The 23,603-nt window shown below is 42.2% G+C and overlaps 1 protein-coding gene across 2 annotated transcripts in view; it reads right to left on the bottom strand.

The window, feature by feature from the left end:
- The window catches only part of ARPC2 (actin related protein 2/3 complex subunit 2), a 29,282-nt gene extending 5,679 nt beyond the window's left edge, over positions 1 to 23,603 (bottom strand). The window contains exons 1-7 of one of the 2 annotated variants that reach the window (XM_027588957.2): positions 23,455 to 23,603; positions 23,150 to 23,231; positions 15,410 to 15,444; positions 13,968 to 14,080; positions 8,760 to 8,805; positions 5,713 to 5,899; positions 4,964 to 5,057 (exon numbers count right to left, since the gene is read on the bottom strand). In XM_027588957.2, the coding sequence (XP_027444758.1) occupies positions 4,964 to 5,057; positions 5,713 to 5,899; positions 8,760 to 8,805; positions 13,968 to 14,080; positions 15,410 to 15,444; positions 23,150 to 23,223 (549 nt within the window). In that variant the 5' untranslated portion in view covers positions 23,224 to 23,231; positions 23,455 to 23,603. The remainder of the gene's footprint in view (positions 1 to 4,963; positions 5,058 to 5,712; positions 5,900 to 8,759; positions 8,806 to 13,967; positions 14,081 to 15,409; positions 15,445 to 23,149; positions 23,232 to 23,454) is intronic. The other variant, XM_027588958.2, reaches the window with a different exon arrangement.

Raw genomic sequence — 23,603 nt, 5'->3', positions numbered from 1 at the left:
TAAAGTTTGTCTGACACTAAACAGACAACGAACTGTAAAGCATGAAAACCAGGTTACATTTAGGATTAAGGACTACTGCTGATTTGTTTCTTTTGATTTCATGTGAAGAGCCTGTATTTATCAGGAAATCTTGAAAATCTCAGGGTGCATGGAACCTAGGCTCTAGCTTGCTTAAGACTCAAGATAAAATCTTAACTCCTTTCATCTTTGCCTGAAAGCCCCTTATGAGCTGGCCCATTTCTCACCCCTCCCACCCCCATCTCTGCTTCTTCCCCTTTCTTGAAAACCAGGCTTTCTCAGGGCTCTGGACCTTTGCACAAGTCCTGTTTCATGGAGGTATCTTAGACCTTTACTGTTTAGAATCCACCAATCAGAACTTTAGACTAAATGTAAGCCCTTCTTGGGGGCAGAAGACAATGGAAGTTAAAGAAGCTGTTTAGGGTTCGCTGAGGGGAGGAGGCTGTGTGACATGAGAAGTGAAAGCCTGACTGTTAATTCTGGTCTTGAATGGCTATAGACTCAATCACCACCACTCTGCCTAAGAGCTCATCATCCATAACAAAAACGTCTCCACCCTCATCAAACGATAGGAAAATGAGGATGTAAAAACCAGGCCATTCCCCTCTATGTTTTAATCTTCAAACCTCAAGCTTTTCTAATGCATACATTCCTTTGTACATACCAAAGTGATACAAGGGATCCCTGTCTCAACCCAGCCTGCAAGAATAGAACTAGATTATCCAGCAATGCCAGTAAAACAGGGTGATCCAAATTCACTGAGTGATAGCCGAAGGATGGAACCAAGGGCTAGGTAGTTCTAGGAGTACCGAAAGCATGCTTACAGGGCTGTTTGGTCTGCAATGCTCTTTTACTGCTGCTCAGCTATGACCTCTATCCTGCCATCTCCAATAGACTCGGGTAGCTGGCTGCCATCTCGTTGGGAGTTCCCATGTCTTCTAAGTCTCTACTATGGCAATTTACTATTCACTAATGCATCTGGCTTCCCTACCAGGTTGTAAGCTCTGCAAGCCAAGGATCCTCCTTTATTACTCTGTATTCATTCCTCCTCCTTCAGAGGCTGGCTAGCACATGGCTTGTTCAATGAAAGTAAGCACTTTCTACTCTGAGTTACAGCCGTCGCACTGTAAAGGAAGGGACAGGAACAATGCTTCCATTTGTAGGCAGGAAGAATGGGCACAGGGCACCAAGCCCTCAGCAAATTAGTGGCCAAAGGATAACATCTGAGCAGTTCTAACGCCCAGTCTGGGATCTCACCTGCTCCACCACCCTGCCTCCTGAGCTGGCACTGCTTGGCTTCTAAAGCTTGGTGGAAGATAAACTAACACAGCCAGGTTAGGTTAGCTCCCTTATCTTTTGTTTCTCAAATGAAAAATATTTGGAAAGGTACGGAAGGAGTCAAGATCATTCAAAATGGAAATTCCTAAAGCAAAGCTTCTGAGATTACCTTTCTCTAGAAAACATTACTTTTCATTCTGCAAAGGGGTTGGGAGGTTTTCTCACTTTTTATTTTTACTCTTTAGCCCCCCCTCCCGGGGGGGGGGGGGAGCAGAGAATATAGAACAGATAGTAACTGCCAGCATTTTCTTGTGTTACTAAGTTTCTCAAAGGCTCCAAATCACTGGTACCTGTTGGCATTCATACCCAGATGGGTGAATGTAAACCCATGGTGACCTATTAGCGTGGCTTCCATCAGTTCTGTGTACGGAAAATGACACATGTGGATCTGGTTAAAAATGCACTTCTGATTTGGGTCTATCCTCTCCGTGCTGTCCTGTCTTTGTTTCTTCTTGGTACGCTCTCTAAAATAAAACTTAAGAAACAAATCAACCAACCCACCCAAACAGTTCTCCTTTTTCATTAGGGTCTTTGTCCTGTGCGTGTCAACAATGATGCCTCTTTTTTCTTCCTCCAACTAGGATGTCTTTTGAGTATCACAATACTATTTCTCTCTTCCATCAAAGCACAATTTATGATAGCAAATTCAGAATAAATCCTAGTATACACAGAAACTGAGTATATGATAAAGATAGCATCTTAAATTGGTAGTATAATCATGGGCCTTGAAACAATGGCTACCAAGACCAGTGGGTAGCCATTTAGAAAAAATGATGGATGCATCTTTCATACCATATACCAGGAGAAAACTCCACAAACAGGTAACCAATGATTATGTGTAAAATATGAAACCATAAAAATACTAAGAAATAATACAGGTACCCTTCTTTACAATCTTGGAGTAGGAAAGGAGTTTCTAACTACGACTCAAAATCTAGGAGCCACAGAAGAGACTGACTTAACTATGTGAAAATAAGCTTCTGCGTTGAGGGGAAAAAAAACCCCCACAAACTCTAATGACAAACTGGAAAAAATATGTGCAACTCCTACCATAGATAAAAGGCTAATCTTAATCTCTCTAGTATATAAAGAAATAGAGATTAGTAACCCAATAGAAAATGGGTTAGGATAGAGACATCTCACAGGAAGAAAAATAAATAGCCTTCAACATAAGAAAAGATTTTGGACCTCATTCCCAAGAGAATGCAGATACCATTTTTCATCTATCAGATTGGCAGAAATCTGAAGGTCTGACAACATACTCTGGGAAATTGGGCACGTTCATGCATTGTAGGTGGGAGGCAAAAGGGTACAACCTCCGTGGAGGAGGGTCTGGCAGTATCTATTAAAGCTCCTGACTGACTCAGTGCTCCCACTTCAGGAAAACATCCTACAGTTATAACCACACAGGCGTCCAGGTAGACAGGGTTCTCAACATCCTATCTTCACACCTGCCTGAGAGGCAGACTGCTTGTCTTACCCCTGAACATACAGAAACCAGCGGTCTCTGTTTAACTTTTCTTGGTTATGGGGCTGATGTTAAGATCTAAAAATATGAAAAATATTCTAGTTCACCATACTCTAATCTCCAAAATTGTATTGTTCCTAATGCTTTTCACAGAATGAGCAGTGACATGGTGTCTACCAGACTTTCTCTAGTGCTCAGCTTGCATGCTGACAAAGATAATGCACCAAAGGCAAACACTAAAATATCCATGTGAGTGGCGCATGGAAACTCCATCTTTTTCCTAAAGGCAGGAAGCACCCCTCAGAGTTGGCCTGCTGACTACCAAAGCAGGAATCGTGTTCTGACCAGGCTGGAGGTCCACGCCGGTAGGGGAAAACCCATAAAGGCCCACAGCAAGCAGGTCAGTGACCTGGAGGAACTTCTAACAGTGTCCCTGGGTCCCACCATTCTGTGCTAGACATTCACTGTTCTAGGAATTTAAAATAACGAAGTCCAGGAAAAGTCTCAGATGATTTATTTTGGCGTAAAATCTAACAAAATAAGCCCAAGTTTCTAAGGTCATTTCAAATAAATTGCCCCAGCCTTCGACTCTGTGGAGAAGGAGGCAAGGCAGATGGCTTCCCGAGCACAGCCCTTCCACATCCCTGGACACCAGATGGGGCTGCATGGTGCCAGTCCAGTCACTAACTACAGATACTGTCAGTGCAAAAATGCGGAGACTTTCTTTTCCCTTTTAGACCAGTGCCCTACTGCATGTATTTTGAGGGAGGAGTTTAAATTCATATGCAAAAAAATACACAATATTCTAAGGAACAAATCTCCTGTAAGCTCTCCAAGATAAGGTCCGTTTAAAGCATAAAATGGAACAAGACTGGTAAAAAACCAGCCAAATCTAAATATATACTTCATAGCTTTTAAAATTAGTTTGTCAGTCTGGATTCAGCCCAATTTCTAAGCTACTGCATTTAATTCCCCTGTCAATTCTGCCTAAAAACAGATGAAATGCCTGTCTGGAAGCTTACATTTAGGACCCAAGATATAGGTCTATATATGTGTACACACACACACACACACACACACACACACACACACACACTCTCTCTCTCTCTCTCTCTCTCTCTCTCTCAAAGTTTAGTACTCTCAAATGCTAAGTGTCAATATCCCAATTTTTCTGCATTGTGGCTCCAAAATTAGAGTTTCTGATTAATTAGACTAAACACAAAAAGCCACTAAAGATGGATGAAATTGAGGCTCTCACTTTATTTTCCTAGCCGCTTAAGAGAGAATACCCATAAAATATCCTCACTACATTAGGCACAACCATTTTTCAGCTCCATGTAGCAAAAAAGATTCTGTCCCAGAATTCTTAAATCTCTTCACCCTGCCAAGCAACACGATGAACGTACAAAAGGTGTTGGAAAATTTAACCACTGTACTACATATTAAATGCTGAGCCATCTCGGAAGAAATCAGCCTGGTTATCACTTCAACGACAAGCTCTCATTATCTTAGAGCCAGCAACTGGTTAGCAGACAGCATGACAATGCCACAATGGGGTACTGTATCAGACTGGAGTCCAACTGTACCAGAAATCCAATTACAAAATGTCCCACTGAGCCCCGTTCCTCTTCTTGGTAGGTGAGCTGCTTCTGAAGGAGGCGTTCTATGGTGACCTCAGGCAAACTCCAATTTGCCTCGCTGTCTGCTCAATGACTCTACCCTACTGATGTACTATCTACTACTTAGGAATTCTCTAGAGATTCTGCTCTGAGAAGACTTTAGGACTAAATCAAGCCAAGAATGGACCGTGCCAGAAACTGCAGGAAACACAAGAGGGTAGGAAACATGACTAAGCTTTAAATTGAAGACCCTATGGCAGCAAGGGTGCTTAAAACTCAGTCATACCATAAGTATGTTTAATCCTCAATTCTCTCTCCAGTCCAATCCAGTCCTGCAAAAGGCTAAAGGCACTAAGGAAAAACTACACGCAGTGAGTTTGGTGGGAGCTGTTTAATGAAATCTTCAACAAGTGCTGGCACCCTCAGAGTGCCAGTTCTCTCTTCTATGGTCATGGTGTGTTTCGGTGCCAAGGTATAAACCACCATCATGGTGTCCCCCCATAAGACGTCCGATCCATACCTGCATGAACACTTTTCCAATGACCACATCGTCATCATCCTTAAACACTGTGCTGAAGACTACTGTGACTCTGTCCTTTTTAGATTCAACGTACCTGAGGGGAACAAAACCCATGAGGTAAGAAGTACAGAATCAGCATGAGACTTTGTCAAGAACTTGATCTCCAAAGTGAAGTAGGTGGGTAAAGTCCTAAATCTCTTAGATCATAAAACAAGGCATGCCAAGGGAGACTCAGTATGTATGGCCAACAAAGTCAGTATAACACATGCATGCCCTAAGAGAGGAAGGAGAGGAAAATCACCCTGAGTAGCTGGTACTGACTTGTCTGTGTGGTAGGACATGGAGTCTAGGATTAATAACTCTAAGAACTTCACTTTAAAAAATTTCTTTATATACTAGGAGAATCCTACTATGTAGATGATCCAAGAGTTGCAAACACACAGAATGCACAGTCCCCCCTCCCTCCTCGTTACCCAGGCTGTGTGACTGAAGGGGACCTTCAATAGTGGTGCCTTAAAGGAAAGCACTGGATTCCCCTTTCAGATTTTGCCAACTTCTGATATCTGGAGATCAGCAGAAATGGCCCCCTTTTCTCCTCTGTCATCTACATCCTGGCTTAAACAATTTTATGAGAAAGACATGTTAGTGGGATTCACACAATAGAGCTTAAGGTCTGACCTAACCGTGTATCTTTCAGTAAGGGCATGTAATAGCCACACCCAGGCTTTAGGACCAGGTTCTATACTCACATGGTCTCATCATCCCTATAATGGATAACTGCCCTGTTCTCGCCTTCCTTGCCCTCTTCTTGGAATTGGAAATATTTCTCAAAGACAGAGGCAAAACAATTTCGTTTCAACATGCCAGCCTGATGCACAATGGAATCCTTGGATGCCGGCAGATTTTCAAGATCATATAGCAACGAGACATTGTACCCTGGAGAGGGGAAAAAAGTCAAAAAACAAAAAAAACAGTGGTTCTATTAGGAACAAAACCAAAAAACTGCAGGTTCTAATGACATTTTATTTTGTTTCAGTGTCCATACTTTTAAATGAGATAGATTGCTATCCATTCCCATCTGCCTCAAATGGCAAATGAGGTAAGATAAAACTTTCTTATAAAACCACTGTAAATATATATAGCTAATTAACAAATGCTATGCAAAAATTTGAATCAATATCAAAGATGACTGATTACAAATAAGGAATAGGGAGAAACCATAATCCAGGAACTTTTAAGTAGAAATTTAGTGTTCTAGACACAGTAGTGAAGGGGGCACTTGTGTATGCTATCAAGCTATAATAATAGAAGTTACATATTTTTCTCTGCTGGTTTAACTGCCAAGTGCTAACGTAAATCAGCACTGGGTAGCTTTTTGATTAAAAAAAAACCAAAAACCCCTTACATACCATCACAAACCCTTTGTGGGAGGAGGCAAGGTATGGACAAATCTAAAAAGGTGTGTGTGTGTGTGTGTGTACACGTGTGTACCTTCCCAATAGCTTTTACTTGTAAACGCTATAAAAAATTCAGTGTTTTAAAATATTTTACTTCATTTGATCTCTGTAAGAATTCTTTGAAGTAGGCAAGCCATATACAGTTATTCCCATTTTAGAGGGAAAACAAGTTCAAAGGAGCAGAGTGCCGTGCTAAATGCAGCACGATATACAGGTGTGAGCAACTCTATTTTGAGTTGAATAGAACGGGGTCCAAATCCTGGCCTCGCCACTTTGTGACCTTGGACAAACTACCTAACCTCTCTAATTCCTGGGGGAGGCCCGTGGGAAAACTGAGAGAGCGTTAAGTATTTTAAAGCACCCAGAACACAGTAGGTCATCAATAAATGGGACCCGAAGCCAAGTCCGCTGACCACTGCACACTACTCCCCCTCTTTACGGCATGCTGAGTACGAGTTCCAGCAACCACGGTTAGGACAACTGAGTAGTTAATCAAACGACTGATACACGCCAAAAAGCCTAGAGGCGGCTTTGCTCAAGGGTATCTGTACATCACTGAGGATCATTTCATAGTCTGGGTAACTGCTGGGAATAATTTTACCAGAACTGTATGGAATATCTTAAACATTTATACTTTGTCACTATTTAATTTTTTCCCAAGAGCATTCCTGAAGTCTGTTTTTGTTGGATTCATCTTCACAGAGAACATGGGCTATCTAAATCTCTGTTCTAGATTGTGTTAACATATTTTTGGCACTCCAATATTAAATAATATCAATCATCATTCCATTTTGGGTACCTGAAAACCAGATAGGCAAACAGACTACAGGATTAAAGATTAGACAGAAAATGAAAATATATAGTTGAGGTTTGTTAGTTTTAAGAAGCCAATAAAACTAAGTAAAACTATAGCTAAAGTCAGACTCTAAGTAAGGCTTTGATATGATGAAGAGAAACATACTGAGGATGGATTAAAAGTAAAAATCTAGTATGGCCTGGACAACTTGCCTAGACAAACCCAGAGAAAAACAGGAGGAGACACACAACTTTCACGTTTTTATACTTTACACTTGTATGAACACAAGGTCTGCAATTTGGCAATGGCCTGTGCTTTTAGCAGGAAGTGGAAGAAAAGGCCCAGGGACAGAAACATAAGCACTCCAGTGGTTCTGATAGATTGTAGGATCTGAGCTGGGTAAAGTATGCCCAAGAGTTCCAACACAACTTTTTCCGTTCTAGTTCTGTTTCTTCCTTCTTCTCTCTCTGAAATTCCTTGATTCCCCTTAAATCTTAGTGTTATTTATTTTTTGGTTTTTATTTCTCGATATACTTTAATCATCAATTTGGGGATGAAAAACATTCTAGTATTCTTTATGGACTGCAGTCAATGCTCCCACCTACAGTATTCCTAGTAACAAGTTACATCCGAAAGACCTCTTTCTGTATTTGATATTTTGTTTCCACAGCATACAGAAGACAGGGGAAGGTCTTCTATTGGGACTGGTGAGGCATGTCACTTTATAAAAATGACAACAAATAAGCAAACAAAAACCACACAAAAATGTTGGGGGAGGAAATAAGCTAGCAAAAGTAACAGCTGTGAAAAGACAGATGTACTTCCTTCTTAGAACAATTTGCTAATCGAAGTACCACAGAAACAAAATGCTAGTAATATTATGTTCAAAGGAACTTAACCACTTGGTCCTCATCAGGGGGCCCAGCTAAATGCTTCAGAATTTGAGGCTACCACTTATTCACAAAGATGAAAACAATGTTCCGTTTTTCTGCTTTAAATTTCCTGTAAAGCAGTAGGAACATAGCTGTTGTAATCAAGGAAGGCCATGGTGCTTTTCAATTCCTCTGGCTGCAAAGAGGCTATTTATTCTTTATTAGAAGAATGGGTTAAAAAGGGGGCTGAAATTTTTGTTCCTTGAATATGTGAGAATAGTTGTGTTTCCTTCTCCAAAAGTGCAAAGTACAGAAAATGGTGCTACTGGGGGCTAAGGTGAAAATCAATGTTTGCTCAGTCTCAAAAGGCATTGTAATCACCATGAGCAAACCAAAGTGGCTCACTGGTTGCAAGTTACTTGGCTCCACCACATAAGTGTTAAAAATGACACACATCAGTTCGGCAAACCACACTGTGTACCATTACTGGACAAAGTAAAGCCCCTTAAAAACTATTTTTATGGAGAGGATTAAAGTGCGAACTGGGCTCAGGCAGAAATATTTGTAAAATGAACAATATTTAAACGAAATGCTTTGGTTAAAGAAAGCAGAGTACAAACAGGACAGGTCTCTTCCCATGTCACTCCACAGTTGCTCACATTACTACATACCTGATTCGGGATTTACCAAGAAACTCCCGTACACCCTCTTTAATAACTAGAAAATACAAAAACAAATGTTAATCCAAAGGTCATGATAATGTCATTATTTTTTTAAAAAAAGATTTTATTTCTTTATTTGACTGAGAGAAAGAGCACAAGCAGGGGGGAGTGGCAGGCAGAGGCAGAGAGAGAAGCAGGCTCCCCGCTGAGCAGGGAGCCCGATGTGGTACTCAATCCCAGGACCCTGGGATCATGACCTGAGCCGAAGGCAGTTGCTTAACCAACTAAGCCACCCAGGCGCCCGATAATGTCATTATTTTTAAAGCACTGTATTTGCCATGCTTCTTCTAAGACAGAATTTTTCATTTGGTGGATGGGACAATGAAGACACAAGGGGAAGCAGATATATCTGAGCTCCCAAGCAAGTCACTCATGGAACTGAGATTAAATCCAAAAGGTTAGGGGCACCTCGGTGGCTCAGTTAAGCATCTGCCTTTGGCTCAGTTCATGATCTCAGGGTCCTAGGATTGAGCCCTGTTCAGCAGGGGGTCTGTTTCTCCCTCCGCCTCCTACTCATGCTGTCTCTTGCTTTCAAATAAAGAAATAAAATCTTAAAAAAAAACCCCACAAAATCTTGCTTAAAAAAAAAAAAATCCAAAAGATTAATCTACGATCGGTTTTTCAATCAAGCTCATCTTTTACTCTTTTAGGACGTGGTCACACCCTTTGTATGTTCTCTGTTCTCCTCCCATATATCGTACATTGCACACAATCACTTTTGTTTTCAAGAGTGCAAAAGATGTTAAATCCAAGTCAGAGTAGATGTTAGTTACCAACTAAGTACAGGCCAAACCAGTAACCCAGGTGAGTGAAGAGATAAAGCCAGAATTGCTGGGAAGAGATTCCAGTTAGTCTGCTTATCTTGCAAGCCTTAAAATTATTTAGCTCATCATGAGTTTTATGACAAAAGACAAGAGATCACTGAACCACAGCCATTTATTTACTGGTGGGCCCACAGAAGGCAGTACTCTCTGAATGTCTCTCCCCCCAAACCAATACTTACTGCTGGCTACTCTCCAGCTTTGGGGAGTAAATGATAAAACAAGAACCGTTTATACACCTTCCTATTTCTCTGTCAGAGCGATTGCTTTACCTGGTGGAAACTGTTCCTAGGCTGACAGTTTAAGAAACAAATCTTTTGGAAGGACTAGTTCAGACTTAAATGTTATATAGGCTACATTAAGCAGAAGAAAAAAGCAGCTATCTGATGATAGAAAAAAATAAACATTACAGCCATCAGAACTTAATAACTTTTTGGTATTTAGTAGTCTTTGTATGTGTAAGAGGCAAAACAGACATGGCTTATTCTTTTTTTTTTTTTTTAAGATTTTATTTATTTGACAGAGAGACAGGGAGAGAAGGTAACACAAGCAGGGGGAGTGGGAGACGGAGAAGCAGGCCTCCTGCTGAGGGGAGAGCCCAATGCGGCCTCGATCCCAGGACCCTGGGATCATGACCTGAGCCGAAGGCAGACGCTCAACGACTGAGCCACCCAGGCGTCCCAGGCATGGCTTATTCTTAACTCTCATTAAAACATACATAGGGAGGGAAGGTGTCGTCACTATTTCACAAGGGAAAACGGAGGTCCATGTATGTAACAGTGTATGTTAAGATTAGTACAACAGGCTGCAGGGTTGTCTCTAGACATTTATTCAATTTCTCAACACTATCTCACCACAAACACACTAATGATCCTCTGGAATTTTCTGGGATACCAAAAAAAAAAGGGGGGACACTTAATCTATGACAAGTTACCAAATTAAAAGTGAATAAAAGCATTAAATTTTGTTTTAATTGTAAGAGTTACATATGCAGGTTTTACAGGATTCCATCAGCCAGATGGAATGCAGGTAGTCCTAGCGGGGACTACTAGTGCTAATGCAGGTAGTCCTAGAGGGGAGCTCCATGTGAGCAGGCTCTGGTCTCTGCACCCACTCATGCCTGCATATGGGGAATGGCAATAAATAGAGCTGAGTGAATATTGAGGTTTTTTTCTAATCTTACTTCCCATGCACCCTCTAGATATTAAAAAACAAACAAAAAAAACCCGCAGCAGCAAACCATGTACTTTATGTCCTATTTGAAAAAATTATCACATGGTGAGGTTCTTTCCTTTCTGTTATTTATTTATTTGACAGAGAGAGAGAGAGAGACAGCAAGAGAGGGAACAAAAGCAGGGGGAGTGGGAGAGGGAGAAGCAGGCTTCCTGCCGAGCAGGGAACCCGATGTGGGGCTTGATCCCAGGGCCCTGGGATCATGACCTGAGCCGAAGGCAGACGCTTAACGACTGAGCCACCCAGGCACCCTCCTTTCTATTCTTAAATACTCTTTAATATTCCACATATTTATTTTACCACTTTCCTACAGCTGGAAGAAATTCTCTATCTGCAAACTATGGAAACAGAACAGACCTCAACGCCCGACTGGGAGCACACTTGTTTGTATACAGGCAAATGACAAGTAATGCCACATGCAGTTCCGATCTGGTGACCATACAGCCACTGTTAAGGTTATCTCTTTTACAGAAGAGGAACTGAAGGGAGAGGTTAAGGTCACAGAGTTTGTTGGTGGCACAGAGAGATCTCACCTTTAGGTGTACTATATACCACTTCTCCTAAGGAGTCTTGGGGTGGGGGGAATAACAGGCACATCCCAGAAGAATTTTAACTAGCATGATATCTCTGAGCTACAATACTGTACCATGTGCACTCTGGGTACTTGGAGGAAGGGGAAATTAGATGTGGAAGAAAAAAACATAGCTCCTAAGATTTAGTTTAATTCCAAACTTAATATTTTGAGATCTGAAAGGTTCTTAGAGCCAAACATACCCTTTTTAACTACTCTGCTCCTTCCACCTGGCAAAACCAGCCAACGCTTCCCTGTTGATTTCACTTGCACATTTAACCATGATTCACTTTTCCACTGAGTGCCCCCTCTTCCAACCTGACCCCAGGAGATGGGTGGAGGCACCCCATCAGTCCTCACCATCAGACCTCCCCACCCTAGCAGCAGGGGCTTTCTGCCTTGAAAAAGGGCCTGGGCAAAGTAGCAAGCTTCCTCTGGTTATCACAGGCTGGTCACTATTTAACCAACCCAGAGAGCCTTTTACTGTGCACTCTGTACAGAGTACTATGTACTCTGCTCCAAAACTGTGAGTGTTAACTTGCTCCACCCACTTGGGAGGGTGGGGTTGGTTGGTTGACCCTGTGGGAACTACAAGAATAGCACTGTGTTGTGGAGTTCCAGTGTGCAGAAGGCACAGACTGGAAAGATTTAAGAAATCTAGCTTTAACGCTTTCTTTCACTTCCAAAGATTATTATTATCATTGTGCCTGCATCTTAAAGAGAGAGGACTGTCTGGGGAGAACGATTACATAACTTTGGGTTGTCTGTTCAAAGCTTTAACAATTCTTTTCAGGTAGTCATTTTATGGTTAATCAAAAGCGGGGCCACTTTAACGGTCACTTGTTCCCTTTTGTACTTAATCTGGTAAAGGGAAGAGTTGGCCACCAACTTTTTTTTTTTTCAAGATTTTATTTATTTATTTGAGAGAGAGAGAATGAGAGAGAGCACGAGAGGGAAGAGGGTCAGAGGGAGAAGCAGACTCCCTGCTAAGCAGGGAGCCTGATGCGGGACACGATCCTAGGACTCCAGGATCATGACCTGAGCCGAAGGCAGTCGCTTAACCGACTGAGCCACCCAGGCGCCCAGCCACTAACTTTTATAGAATGATCCTTCATACGTTTTATGAGACTAGGTCTTCCTCCTGAAGCTTTTCTTTCAGGTAAAATCACCCTGAATACAAATTCTCTAAACATCTCTTCTTCCATTGAACTTATGAGGCAAATCACAAAAGGTTTTGGCTCTTCCCTTGAACTGCTGGGACAGATCAACTGCATATGAATAACTAAGAAAAATGACTGCCTATGACTCTTGGGACTGTATTTAATACCAATTTTGGTTTTAATACCAAAATATTATTTTTTTAATTTTTTATTGTTATGTTAATCACCATATATTACATAATTTGTTTTGGTGTACTGTTCCATGATTCATTGTTTGTTCATAACACCCAGTGCTCCATGCAGAATGTGTCCTCCTCAATACCCATCACCAGGCTAACCCATCCCCCCACCCAATACCAAAATATTATTGAGATGGATCTTGATTTTTTTATTGCAAACAGCCTTTTCACTGCATAAATTTTAAATATTTCAAAAGCTACTGCTCTTAATCAGAAAGAAAATAGAAATGGCCGTTATCTTCATTCACCAGATTAAGGAGAACCTAGCTTGTTAAAACTAAAAGATATCTGAAAACTGATTCAGGAACTGAGTCATACTTCCTGCTTTGAGACCCAACCACAACGTGCGCACGCTAGTGTAACAGCATTTTCTTTCTTCCATAAATGGCTCTCCCCAGAGCAAATATAGTTCAACAGGAACCAAACCTGCTACTTTAGCTATAGAAAGAGGCCAGTGAATAAGGCATGGCCATCAAGAATTTCAAAATACATGGACAGCCTTTCTTACTTCCCCAAAGGCAGTCATAAGGAAGAAGAGAAACTTAAAGCGGCCAGCCCTAAAGAAGTTTAAATAAAAAAATTTAAAGGGTAGATTTGTGCTTAAATTTCCAGAATGAGAAATTAAGACCATAAACTTTAAAGGCCAGAGCTATATATCTGCTTTACAATATTATAGAAATAGAACGGAACCCATCTCAGTCTTGAGATAGCTATTTCTTAAGTAGGCTCCACAACGTGGAACCTAATGCAGGGCTTGAACTCACGACCCTGAGATCAAGACCTGAGCTGAGCTGAGATCAAGAGCTGGATGTTAACCGACTGAGCCATTCAGGTGCCCTATGATAGCTATTTTTATACTGATCAAAGAATGTATTCTTTGGTGTATTTTTTGGGAACTAAAGTTGTTTTTGTTTTCATTGGTTAGAGAACACCTTTATTTCTAGAGTAATGAACAACAAGCTCTAAAGCTTTTTCTGAAAGACACGCTTCTTTATATCATTATGGGTCAAGAGCCCCTGGTTAGGTGAGCAAGCTGTCCAGAGTGGCCAGTGCCACAGACCTTCTAGGAGTGGTAAGCTGCCAATAAAGTGAAGAGGAAACAAGAGTCCCAAGGAAAATGATGTGGAACATACCTCATCAGCACCATGTGCCTGAAGTTCCTTGTAGAATTTCAAAGAAATACTGACCATCACTTTTGTTTTGTCTCCATTAGGATTTGAAATATGATAGAGGACTCCATCGAAATCTGTGAGGAAAGTAAATAAAACTGCTTAACTTGGGAATGGGAAGTAAGATCTCAAAGCACCTGCCTACCTTGTTACAGGCCACAAGGAGGTCTTCCTTGGAAACAGGCATATGAGTAAAATGGTATTTATTTTAAATCCATGCAGAAAGTCAGCAAAAACACTGGGATAGAACTATCAAGTACTTATCTCTTTGCTCTCTTCTAAAATTACAAAGCTATTCTTACCTTCATCACAGCTTGGTACTGAAAGTATTTTTTTTAAAAAGCTTTTGTTGTGATGTATTTTAAACAAATCTACAATAGAACGTATAACGGACTCCTAGTTTCCCCCATGTGACTTCAACAATTATCAACACATGGCCAATCTTCTTTCATTTAGACGTCCCCTCCCAATGATTTATTCTAAAGCAAATCTGAGACATCACATCATTTCATCCATAAATATTTCAGAATGTATCTCCAGAGATAAAGAGGGATTTTTTAAAAAACACAGTTACAATACCACTGCCATGCCTAAATTTTTAAAAACAACTTCTTAGTATCAAATATACAGTCAAGTGTTCAAATATTCTGCCTCAAAAAAAAAAAAAGGTTTTAAAATACTGTTGTCTTATTTGAATTAAGATCCAAATAAGGCCCCACGCTGCATTTGGTTATTTCTTAAGTTTCTTCTATTCTATATCCAGGCCTCCCCTCTCTTTGGCTTCTATCTTCCCTCAGTACAGAGAGGATTTACCCTGTGTAGTCCCTGAAACCAGGTGCTGAGTGCCATCACTTTAGGGAGACCTGGCATTGCTGGTTAGTGGGAGGGGACACGGATGGTGCCTGGCCTCCAGTCACAGCACTTTAGAGCTGCAAAAAGTCTTCCAAGGTCTAGTCAAGTATCCTCACTTTATAGAGGGTGATTGTTTAACTCCTCAAAGTCCACACAGCAAGTGAGTAGTATCGATATCTAATTCTTAACAGGAACTAGAAAGCAGTAACCTCTCTCTGACTTGTTGAACAGGTCTCTAGTATTTTCCATGTTTTCCCGCTACTCTAGTGCTAGGCAAACTGAGATGAAGACTGCTTGAAGACAGTAATTTAGCATTTCCAAATTAAATAAACTTGAGTTTACACCACAACAGTAAGCCCAAACTTCTAAGATATCAGAAGGTAACTTTACACAGTTCAATAAATCCATGAAATAATTATCTAAAACAAAGACCTCGAAAAGACTTGACAATCAAAGGACAGGACTCCAAATCTCAAAACTTATTTTAGGAATGATTCTGTTTTCTATTTTTATATTGTGCCTTCTCTTAACAGGGCTGAAGTAAGGACACTTACCCGCAAATGTTACTTCTACTGCTTCTGGTTTGTTACTGCAAGACAAAAAGAAAAGTCCCTTAGTTAAGGTAGTTGTATTGCTGCTTGGCTTCCAGGGGACTTGCAAAGACTTCTGAGCTTTATTTCAGATCAGAGCATTCTGGACCAATCGTATGCTTACTGCTGACCTGAGAACACAACTCATTTTCTCATGTACCTGGCACCTTTGGGCTCACTTAAGGTGGAGGATACTTTTTGGTAGCAGGACAGATACAGTTTTTGTTTTCCAGCTGCTGTCGAATCTTTGTCATGGTTGGTACTTAGCTTCAGTTCAGTTCAGTTCAGTTCAGAATTCCTTAAGACTATGATATGCACATTTGCATATGTGAACTACAAAATGCTACAGGCCAGTAGTGATGGACATGGAGGTAGTACATGCAGCAGGAAAGCTGCTAAACGAATGTAGAATGGTTTTAATTCACTAAAGATGAAAGGATAATTCCAGGCCATAAAACAAAACAGGAAGTTCTATACCATTTCAAAGACAATCTCTAAGTCTTCCTACACGTCTTTCCCTCTACCTTAATGTCACCGAAGTATTCAACACTCTCCTTCACGAAGCCCTCTGCCTGGTTCTACCCTAGTTTTGTTTTGTTTTGAAATTCCTGTGCTGCACCCGCATAGAAAGCATAGCACAAAATAACACTGTGAAATCACTGGGAACAGTCAAGACACCAATTTTCCAGCTTTAGCTTTTCATCAGGACCATGTTTTCAAACAAATTAACACCTGCACACCTTTATTTTCTCTTATTCATCTATAAAATGGGAGAATACAAGTGATCCTACTGACCTCATAGAACTGCTAAAGATAAAGCAAGAGAAGAGATATAAAACTTATCCTGGAAGGCAATGACAACAGCCTGATACTTTCTGTGCAGCTCCCTGCTCAGCCTGTACAGAAACTTCTTGATAAATGCTGCTCAGTTATTACCTAGAAGGCATGACATACATCCTAGCTATAAACAATAATGGTCAATTAACCTCCCATGAAAAGCAACCTTACGTGATTTCCCCACTTCTCCTCAGAGCCCAATGGTAGGAAACAAAGGAAGACTCCATGTTTTTTGTTTTAAAGATTTTTTAATTATTTGACAGAGAGAGACAGTGAGAGAGGGAACACAAACAGGGGGAGTGGGAGAGGGAGAAGCAGGCTTCTGGCCGAGCAGGGAGCCCTACGTGGGACTCGATCCCAGGACCCTGGGATCATGACCTGAGCCAAGGCAGATGCTTAATGACTGAGCCACCCAGGCGCCCCAAGGCTCCCCGGTTTTATCTCTAACTACCTAGGACTCTAATGATTCCACTTTGTTTATGGACCAGCAGACAAGACACACACATTTCCACATTTATCCTTGCCTAATTTGCTCAAGACCTCACCATCAAGTACATCTTTTTTACTTCTTTTTACATCAAGTACATCTTTTTACTACTTCCGCTCCCCTACCTGTAAAGGGCACCACGACTGAGCTGCCCTCTAGGTTGCTGGGAAATAACGGAATACACAGGGGGGTTTATGAGTGTTAAAAAGCCGCTGCAGATGTTACACAATGCCCTTCCAGGAAACTGGCTTCTATGAAGTGTACGTTAGCCCTGTTGAAAAATCAACCAATATAAGTCACATACAGAGTTCTACTCTACTCTTTCATCATAGCCATCCATGTGTGGTTTAGGAGAATCACTCTGGGAGACTCTAAGAACTGAAGCACCAAGTGGGTTTACAGAAAAGCAGTGAGTTCAGAATATGATGAAAAGAGCGAGATGAAAACTTAAATTGCTTCTGATCTTTCATTTGAAACTACAGCCAGGAGACAAAGACAATGAATGGCCAACCACCATTCCTCACCTCTAAAAAGCAAGAGTAAAGGAAGCAGCAGCACAAACATTAATCTATGGCTCACTTAAAGGAATTATGAAGAGGCTGCACAATGGGAGGGAGCACCGAAGTATATTTTCCTGGGGAAGGGTGGCTATGCCAAAAAGTCAGGGTGGAGGCTTGTAAAAGTCCATATTGCATCACTTAGTAGGTGGCTGGGTTTTTCTTTTGTTTTTGTTTTTTTTTTAATCCTTAGGTTTTAACTCAGCCAACGAAGGACTGAGTTCCTCACTCTCCTACCTCAAAAAAATTAGGTATAAATAAAAAACCTTAGGGTTCCAAGGTGTAAACATTAAAAATTTTTGGAGTCCAATGCAGGGCTTTTACTCATGACCCTGAGATCACGACTGAGCCGAGATCAAGGGTTGGAAGCTTAACCGACTGAGCCACTCAGGCGCCCCCCCCAACCTATAAACATTTTAACTGAAATTCTGAATTTCTCTAGGATGTAAAGTTCCCTAAGCACAGATCCCCACTGGGAGAAGTTGCTTAGGAGAGCTATACTAAGTGGTTGCTGTCTGACTCAGGAATATTTGTCAAATCACTGCCATTAATATTTTAGTTTACTATTTGTGGCTGCACAATCGGTTATAGAGAAGACAGGCTGTAAAGGAGAGCATTTGTCCAAAGGAGTCTTCCTGAGAGGTCATGTGGGTCATGTGCCCCAACAAACAGACCATAGCAAGAGTCAAATATAGCAAACAGGATGGTGTGTCAATTCTAAGACCAGGTGTTTGTTATTTACTTCTGTGGTTTAAAATCATGGAGCTAGAGGGGAATAAGACTGGTCTGGGGGAAAGTGTACCACTTTAATAGGCCCAAAAGATAAATGGATTAAGTTATTTTTTTGTTTACCATCTGCTAAAGTTTCAGATGCTGGGAATGAGTTTAATCACAATAAAACCAAGTCCTTCAGAGTTGACTGTTCAACTCAAGTCCTGTCACTTACTGGCTATAAACCACACTCAATGTTGTTCAGATATTGCTGAGCCTCAGGTTCCTTTTCCAGAATATGAAGATTAAAAGGTTGTTGTGAAGACTAATTGAGATGACATGCGTACAGGAAAGTTTCCCAACCAGTGTCTTGCGACTAAGTTACAGACATGCTGAGATAATGATCCTCACAGCCCTCAGGGCCGCCCAGTAGCAGGATCGCTAGGCTAGACCATTTACTCAAATGTGCCATACAAATATCATGTGGTGTGTGACAGATCATAAATAAGGTTAGAAGTCACCAGTGAAGGGTATCTGCACAGTGCTTAATGAATGTCTACTCCTTCCACAACTCCCAAGAGGCCCAGTTTTCTCAGCTGTAAATGGGAACTGCTGTCACACAGGCACATTTTGAAATCAAATGAAGTTAGGATTTCAAAGCTTAGAGCAAAGTGTCTAATTCATAGACAGTGATCAATAAATTAGTTTTTCTTCTATGTGAAGTCAGAAAAGACCAGACTTTGAAGCCATGGTTGGGAGAAGTTGTGGGACTGTGCTAACTCCCAGAATCAGGAATTGGTCAGCACTGTAAGGAGAAACAGAACAGTGTTGTAATGTCCAGAATCCTAGAACAAACCAGCTAGATAAGTCCTCAGGATTACTGACTGGATAGTACAAGACACTAAAACATATTCAATTCATTCAGATGGGTTTCAAAAGCTATTCTTAAAATCCTTAAAGAACTCCTGACAACTATTTTCCAATCCTCTTTTCTCATTAAGGATTTTGGAGTTTTTACTCCTGAATGCATCCAATTCCCCATTTGGCCATTTATGTGCCTCTTCTACTTACCCCTTCTATGAGCTGAATGAGAGAAATTATTGAATTCGGCTATCTCTCACCGCAAAGTTTTTGATCACTCTCCAGTTAACTCCCCTATAAGGCTCCCATCAACCTATTTGAGCCAAGACTAAAAAATGCGGTCCCTACTCTCTGCTAAGCCAGATCTCAAAATGTGCAGAACAAAGATGATCTAAAAGCTGATTCACACAGTATCAGAATAGTGATAAATTAAGCACCTAAAGAAATTAAGATCCATTCCACCTGGCTTCATCCATTCCAAGAGAATAGTTACTGAGCTAACTATATATACAGTGAGGATGCTGGGAAAGAAAGATAACCAAAGTGATAGGCCCTGCCCTTAAGGAGTCATCAGTTTCCTGGAGTATAGCTCTGGGGCTTCATGCACAAAGCAGTGCCAAGGAGGTCAGAAGCCAGGCAACAGTGTGTAACTATAATGACCTGTAAAAAGACCAACCAGACCATTCCATTTCTTCTAGATGTTTAAACAATGTCCCAATTCCAAATCACTTCAAACCAGTCTGTCTCTCTGAGGACACATGCAGCATATTCAGGAATCTGAACAAGGTATCAGCAAGATTTAATTTATTCCTTTCTCAAATTTCTCCTCCCACAGTCCTTGCCCACCCCAACTGGTACTGCTTGCTTCACTCCCCCTACACAACCACAGAGCCCCACAATATGCACAGCTGTGGCAAGGAGCCAGCATGCACTTAAAATCAACAGCAATTCGCATCTGACAGCATTTCCTCAATTCTGTACTCCAGACTCTTAAGTTGACAGGCCTAGCTTCTGAGGCTGAAAGGTTCTTGGTATGTATATAGTAACAAAAAATTAAATTAATTTGCCAGATTACTTGTTTTAATTGGGCATCTGGGTAAGAATTCCTAAATGAAAAGGCAATGCTGTTGACAAGACCTGCATGAGCTTATTTGCAGTATTGAGCATGGCTTCTTAATCAGCATATTCTCATAGTGTGTAGGCTGTCGAGTAGACAATTTACCAATAATTACCATTTTGTGACGATATATGAACCATTCCAATAAGCCATTTTTCCCAGGAGTGTGGTAGGAAAAAATAAAAAGCAATTTGTTGGGAATGAATCTTAGGCTTTTTTGGAACTGCCTCCAAATTAAAAGGTGATCATGCCTAAATGTTCAACAGTTTAGATTAACAAATGTTTTACCCAAAGTTAGTTTAGACTCTTAGTAGGATGTTATAGGCAAGATTCAGCAGGATGGTCCTCAGTATTAAAAAAAAAAAAAAATCAACCTCAGGAGGAAAATTACTGCAACTGTATTCTGAAGCATATACCACAAAACTTTATTTAAGACTATCTCATGCTCGCATTTTCAGTAGCTGTTAACAGTGCTAGTGCTGTTCAATAGAACTTTCTGCAATAGTGGAAATGTTCTACATGTGTGCTGTCCAAATATGGCCGCTACTAGCCACATGTGGGGGCAACTGAGCACTAGAACCGTGGCTGGTGTGAGGAACTTAGTTTTATTTCACTTTCTCATTTAAACTTAACTAGCTACACGTAGCCACTGGCTACTATATTGGACACCACAGAACTGTGAGATTCACTCTGGAAAAGGCTGCTCAGAACCAAAATTTCCCCAACTGGTTTGCTCTGAGAAGCGGAAAGCCAGATGGAGCTGCCCTCTCCCAGGAGGTTCCCACACTGGCAAAGCCTTTCCAATTTCCAGGGTTTCTCCTCCAAGCTACTCCCCTTCATTAATGTTTCTCTCCCATCTCCACTCTAACACACCTCACCCTTTAGCTCCTCTTTAACTTTTGTCAACAGACCCTCTCAGAAAGGCCTCCTTTCTCTGTTCTTGCTTGGTGCTGAGCACTGGTAGAATCCCAGAAATGTTTATGATTATCACACTAGTCATTTTTTGCTGGAAGTTCTGGTGTAGTACCCATGCCCCTTGATAAATACGTTAACTACTTCGCTGCTGCCTCACGCTGTATGCCTGGAAACTCAACAGCGGGCTTAGAAGCCAGCTTCTGGTGGGTGTTACATCTGCAATCCCACCTACCTCCTACCTCCTAGGGCTGCTATCAGGGTCTCTTCAAAGATCTTCAGGGCGCTTTTCAGCAGAGTATGTTTTGAGCACACTTAAAAGTCACATCTCAAGGGGAAGACAAGCCATAGTAAAAGCCAAAATTTGCTGCCCTGCCCCAATATCCAACATTGCTATAACATATACTTCGTTAAGAAATGTCTTAGAAGTTCTAACTTATGCTTCCAGACTTGAGTGCCTATTTTAATTCCTCTGAAACGGTACTTTTAACTGTTAAGAGTTAATTTTTTAAAAGGAAAAGAGCTGATGTTCTGGATAATGGGCTTCATTTTGGAATCACAAATACACAAATAGATGTGAATGTACTTCTACACTACAAGGCATGCTTCTACTTGAAAATGAACAGACATTTATCTTGTAGATCAGCTTATAACCACCCAGGTCTCATTCTTTGCTAGTCTGGACTCGAGAATGCACTTAAAGAGGTTCAGCTGTGAAAATGCAGAAGTCAATTTAACTTCCTCCGATGTGCTACACTGCTCAAAAAAAGTACCCAGCGATCACCCAAAATAAGACTCTGAGCTGATTCACTCAAACATTTAAAATGCAAAGGAACTGGTGAGACTGAAGACAAGAAGCAAGTTAGCTTCAGATATAAGTAACTGCAGCCCCTGGCAGGAAACAGTAGCTACTGCTTACTGTACGCCTTACTTCAACGAAAGCCATGCTTTACTTTACAGATAAAATCTGTGACCTTATAAAACAGACAGGAGACACAGTATGTTCAATTTAAGCAGTGGGTTATAAGTATTTTTTTTTATGCCTCCAAGCCACAAGTTCATTGTGAGCACTTTAGAATTTCCCCTGCACCAATCCTTTCCCATCTGCCTATCTCCAAGTACTTATTTCTTATGACTAGTTCCCAGTTCACCAGAAGGTTTGCACTTATTTCCTCAACTGCCTAACCAAGAGGCAAGCCCCAGCCTCACAGTGGGGAAACGAGGCAAAGGGGCTGGCTACAGGTCACCAAAAATTAGCAGCTAAAACCAGACCCTTGGCTCACGTTTTAAATATTAGAAAAGCAAAGCAGCTTTGGGGAAGGAGGCTGTTTTCTACTGATTCTTGTGTTTCACAGAGAAGGCTGCCTTAGAAATATGCACTAACCTACCTTTAAAAAGGCCAATGATAAAGGTTATCTGAGAACTTTATAGACTTTGGATGCTTCTAAGTGTGTACCTGGGCCAGGATTACCACATTAAAAATCACAGACCAGGGGTTTTGTCTAAGAGTTTAAAAGATAAATGGGTGGGGAGAGGAAAATTAGAACCTCAGAAGAGAGATAAGGGACGGGTGTGAATGGGGAGACTATCAGCTTTGCTTGAGAAATATGTTAACAAAATGGCCAGTGTGTCTTAACAGTACGGTTCCGGGAAGAGAAACTAGACAAGTCGCGTTTTTCCGGCTGCACGACTGGGTCTTTCAGTCTTGTCTCCAGCTCCTTTAGACGTAGAGGTGGGGGTGGGGCTGGGGAGCGAGAAGGCCAGCGGGGATGTGGGCCTGCATCTTCTTCCCTCCTCCAGTCCTGGGAATTCCTGGAAACTCCTTCCAACCCAATCTCAAACGGGCTTTCTTGGGGTTCAGAACAATGACGGGGAATACAGAGGTAAGGGGTCCCCTGCTCGATGCAGAAGGCAATGGGATCCTCCGGCCAGAGTTCCGGCCCCAGCTGCCCTCACATCCCACAGGTCTCCTGCCCTTTGGCACGCGCGCTCCGGTCCACTCGCCGCTTCCGCATCCTTCCTCCGAGCCTCTCCCCACGCATCTCTGCCCCTCACCCCACCGCGCCCAGTCGCCTCCCACGTTTACCCCGCTAGGGCCGTCCCCACACCCGGCCAGATCTCCCATCTCGTCCCTCCAAGTCTGGGGGACTGAACGACACTGCGGACTAGCAGGGGTCAACTCTGCCTCCCCCGCCACCCACCGGCCCCGGGCGCGCGCTCACCCGGCGGCCGCGTTCTCGAACTTGAGCGCGAGCGTCTCCTCGATGATGCGGTTGTTCACCTCCAGCAGGATCATGGCGGCGGCTGCCCCGGGCAGGGGAAGGAGAAACAAGGGAGGGTGAGGGTGGGTAAGGGAGGAAAGGACGGAGGGAGCGGCCCTGCTGCCCCCTGAGAAGGGGGGTTGGGTGGGGTAGGAGGTCAGGGGAAAGGGGAAAGGGGAGAGGGACCAGGGTGGGAGGGAAGGGGAAGACGCGCGCGCTCGTCCTCGCACGCACTGACTGTGGAGACGCCCACCCACCCGACCGACCTGGCCCCCGAAGCCTGAACCCGCCTGCCAAGCCGCCGCCGCCACCGCTGCCGCCTCACCGACAAGCCCGGTCCCCGCCCAGCCCCCGGCTCCAGCCTGCCACTTCCGCTCTCACACCCACTTCCGCTCGCTGCCCGGACGCGCGGCCC

Source organism: Zalophus californianus, chromosome 3 (assembly GCF_009762305.2).
Source record: "Zalophus californianus isolate mZalCal1 chromosome 3, mZalCal1.pri.v2, whole genome shotgun sequence".
NCBI lineage: Eukaryota > Metazoa > Chordata > Mammalia > Carnivora > Otariidae > Zalophus > Zalophus californianus.
The sequence above is the reverse complement of the archived record's forward strand: the minus strand, read 5'-3'. Positions and strand labels throughout refer to the sequence as shown.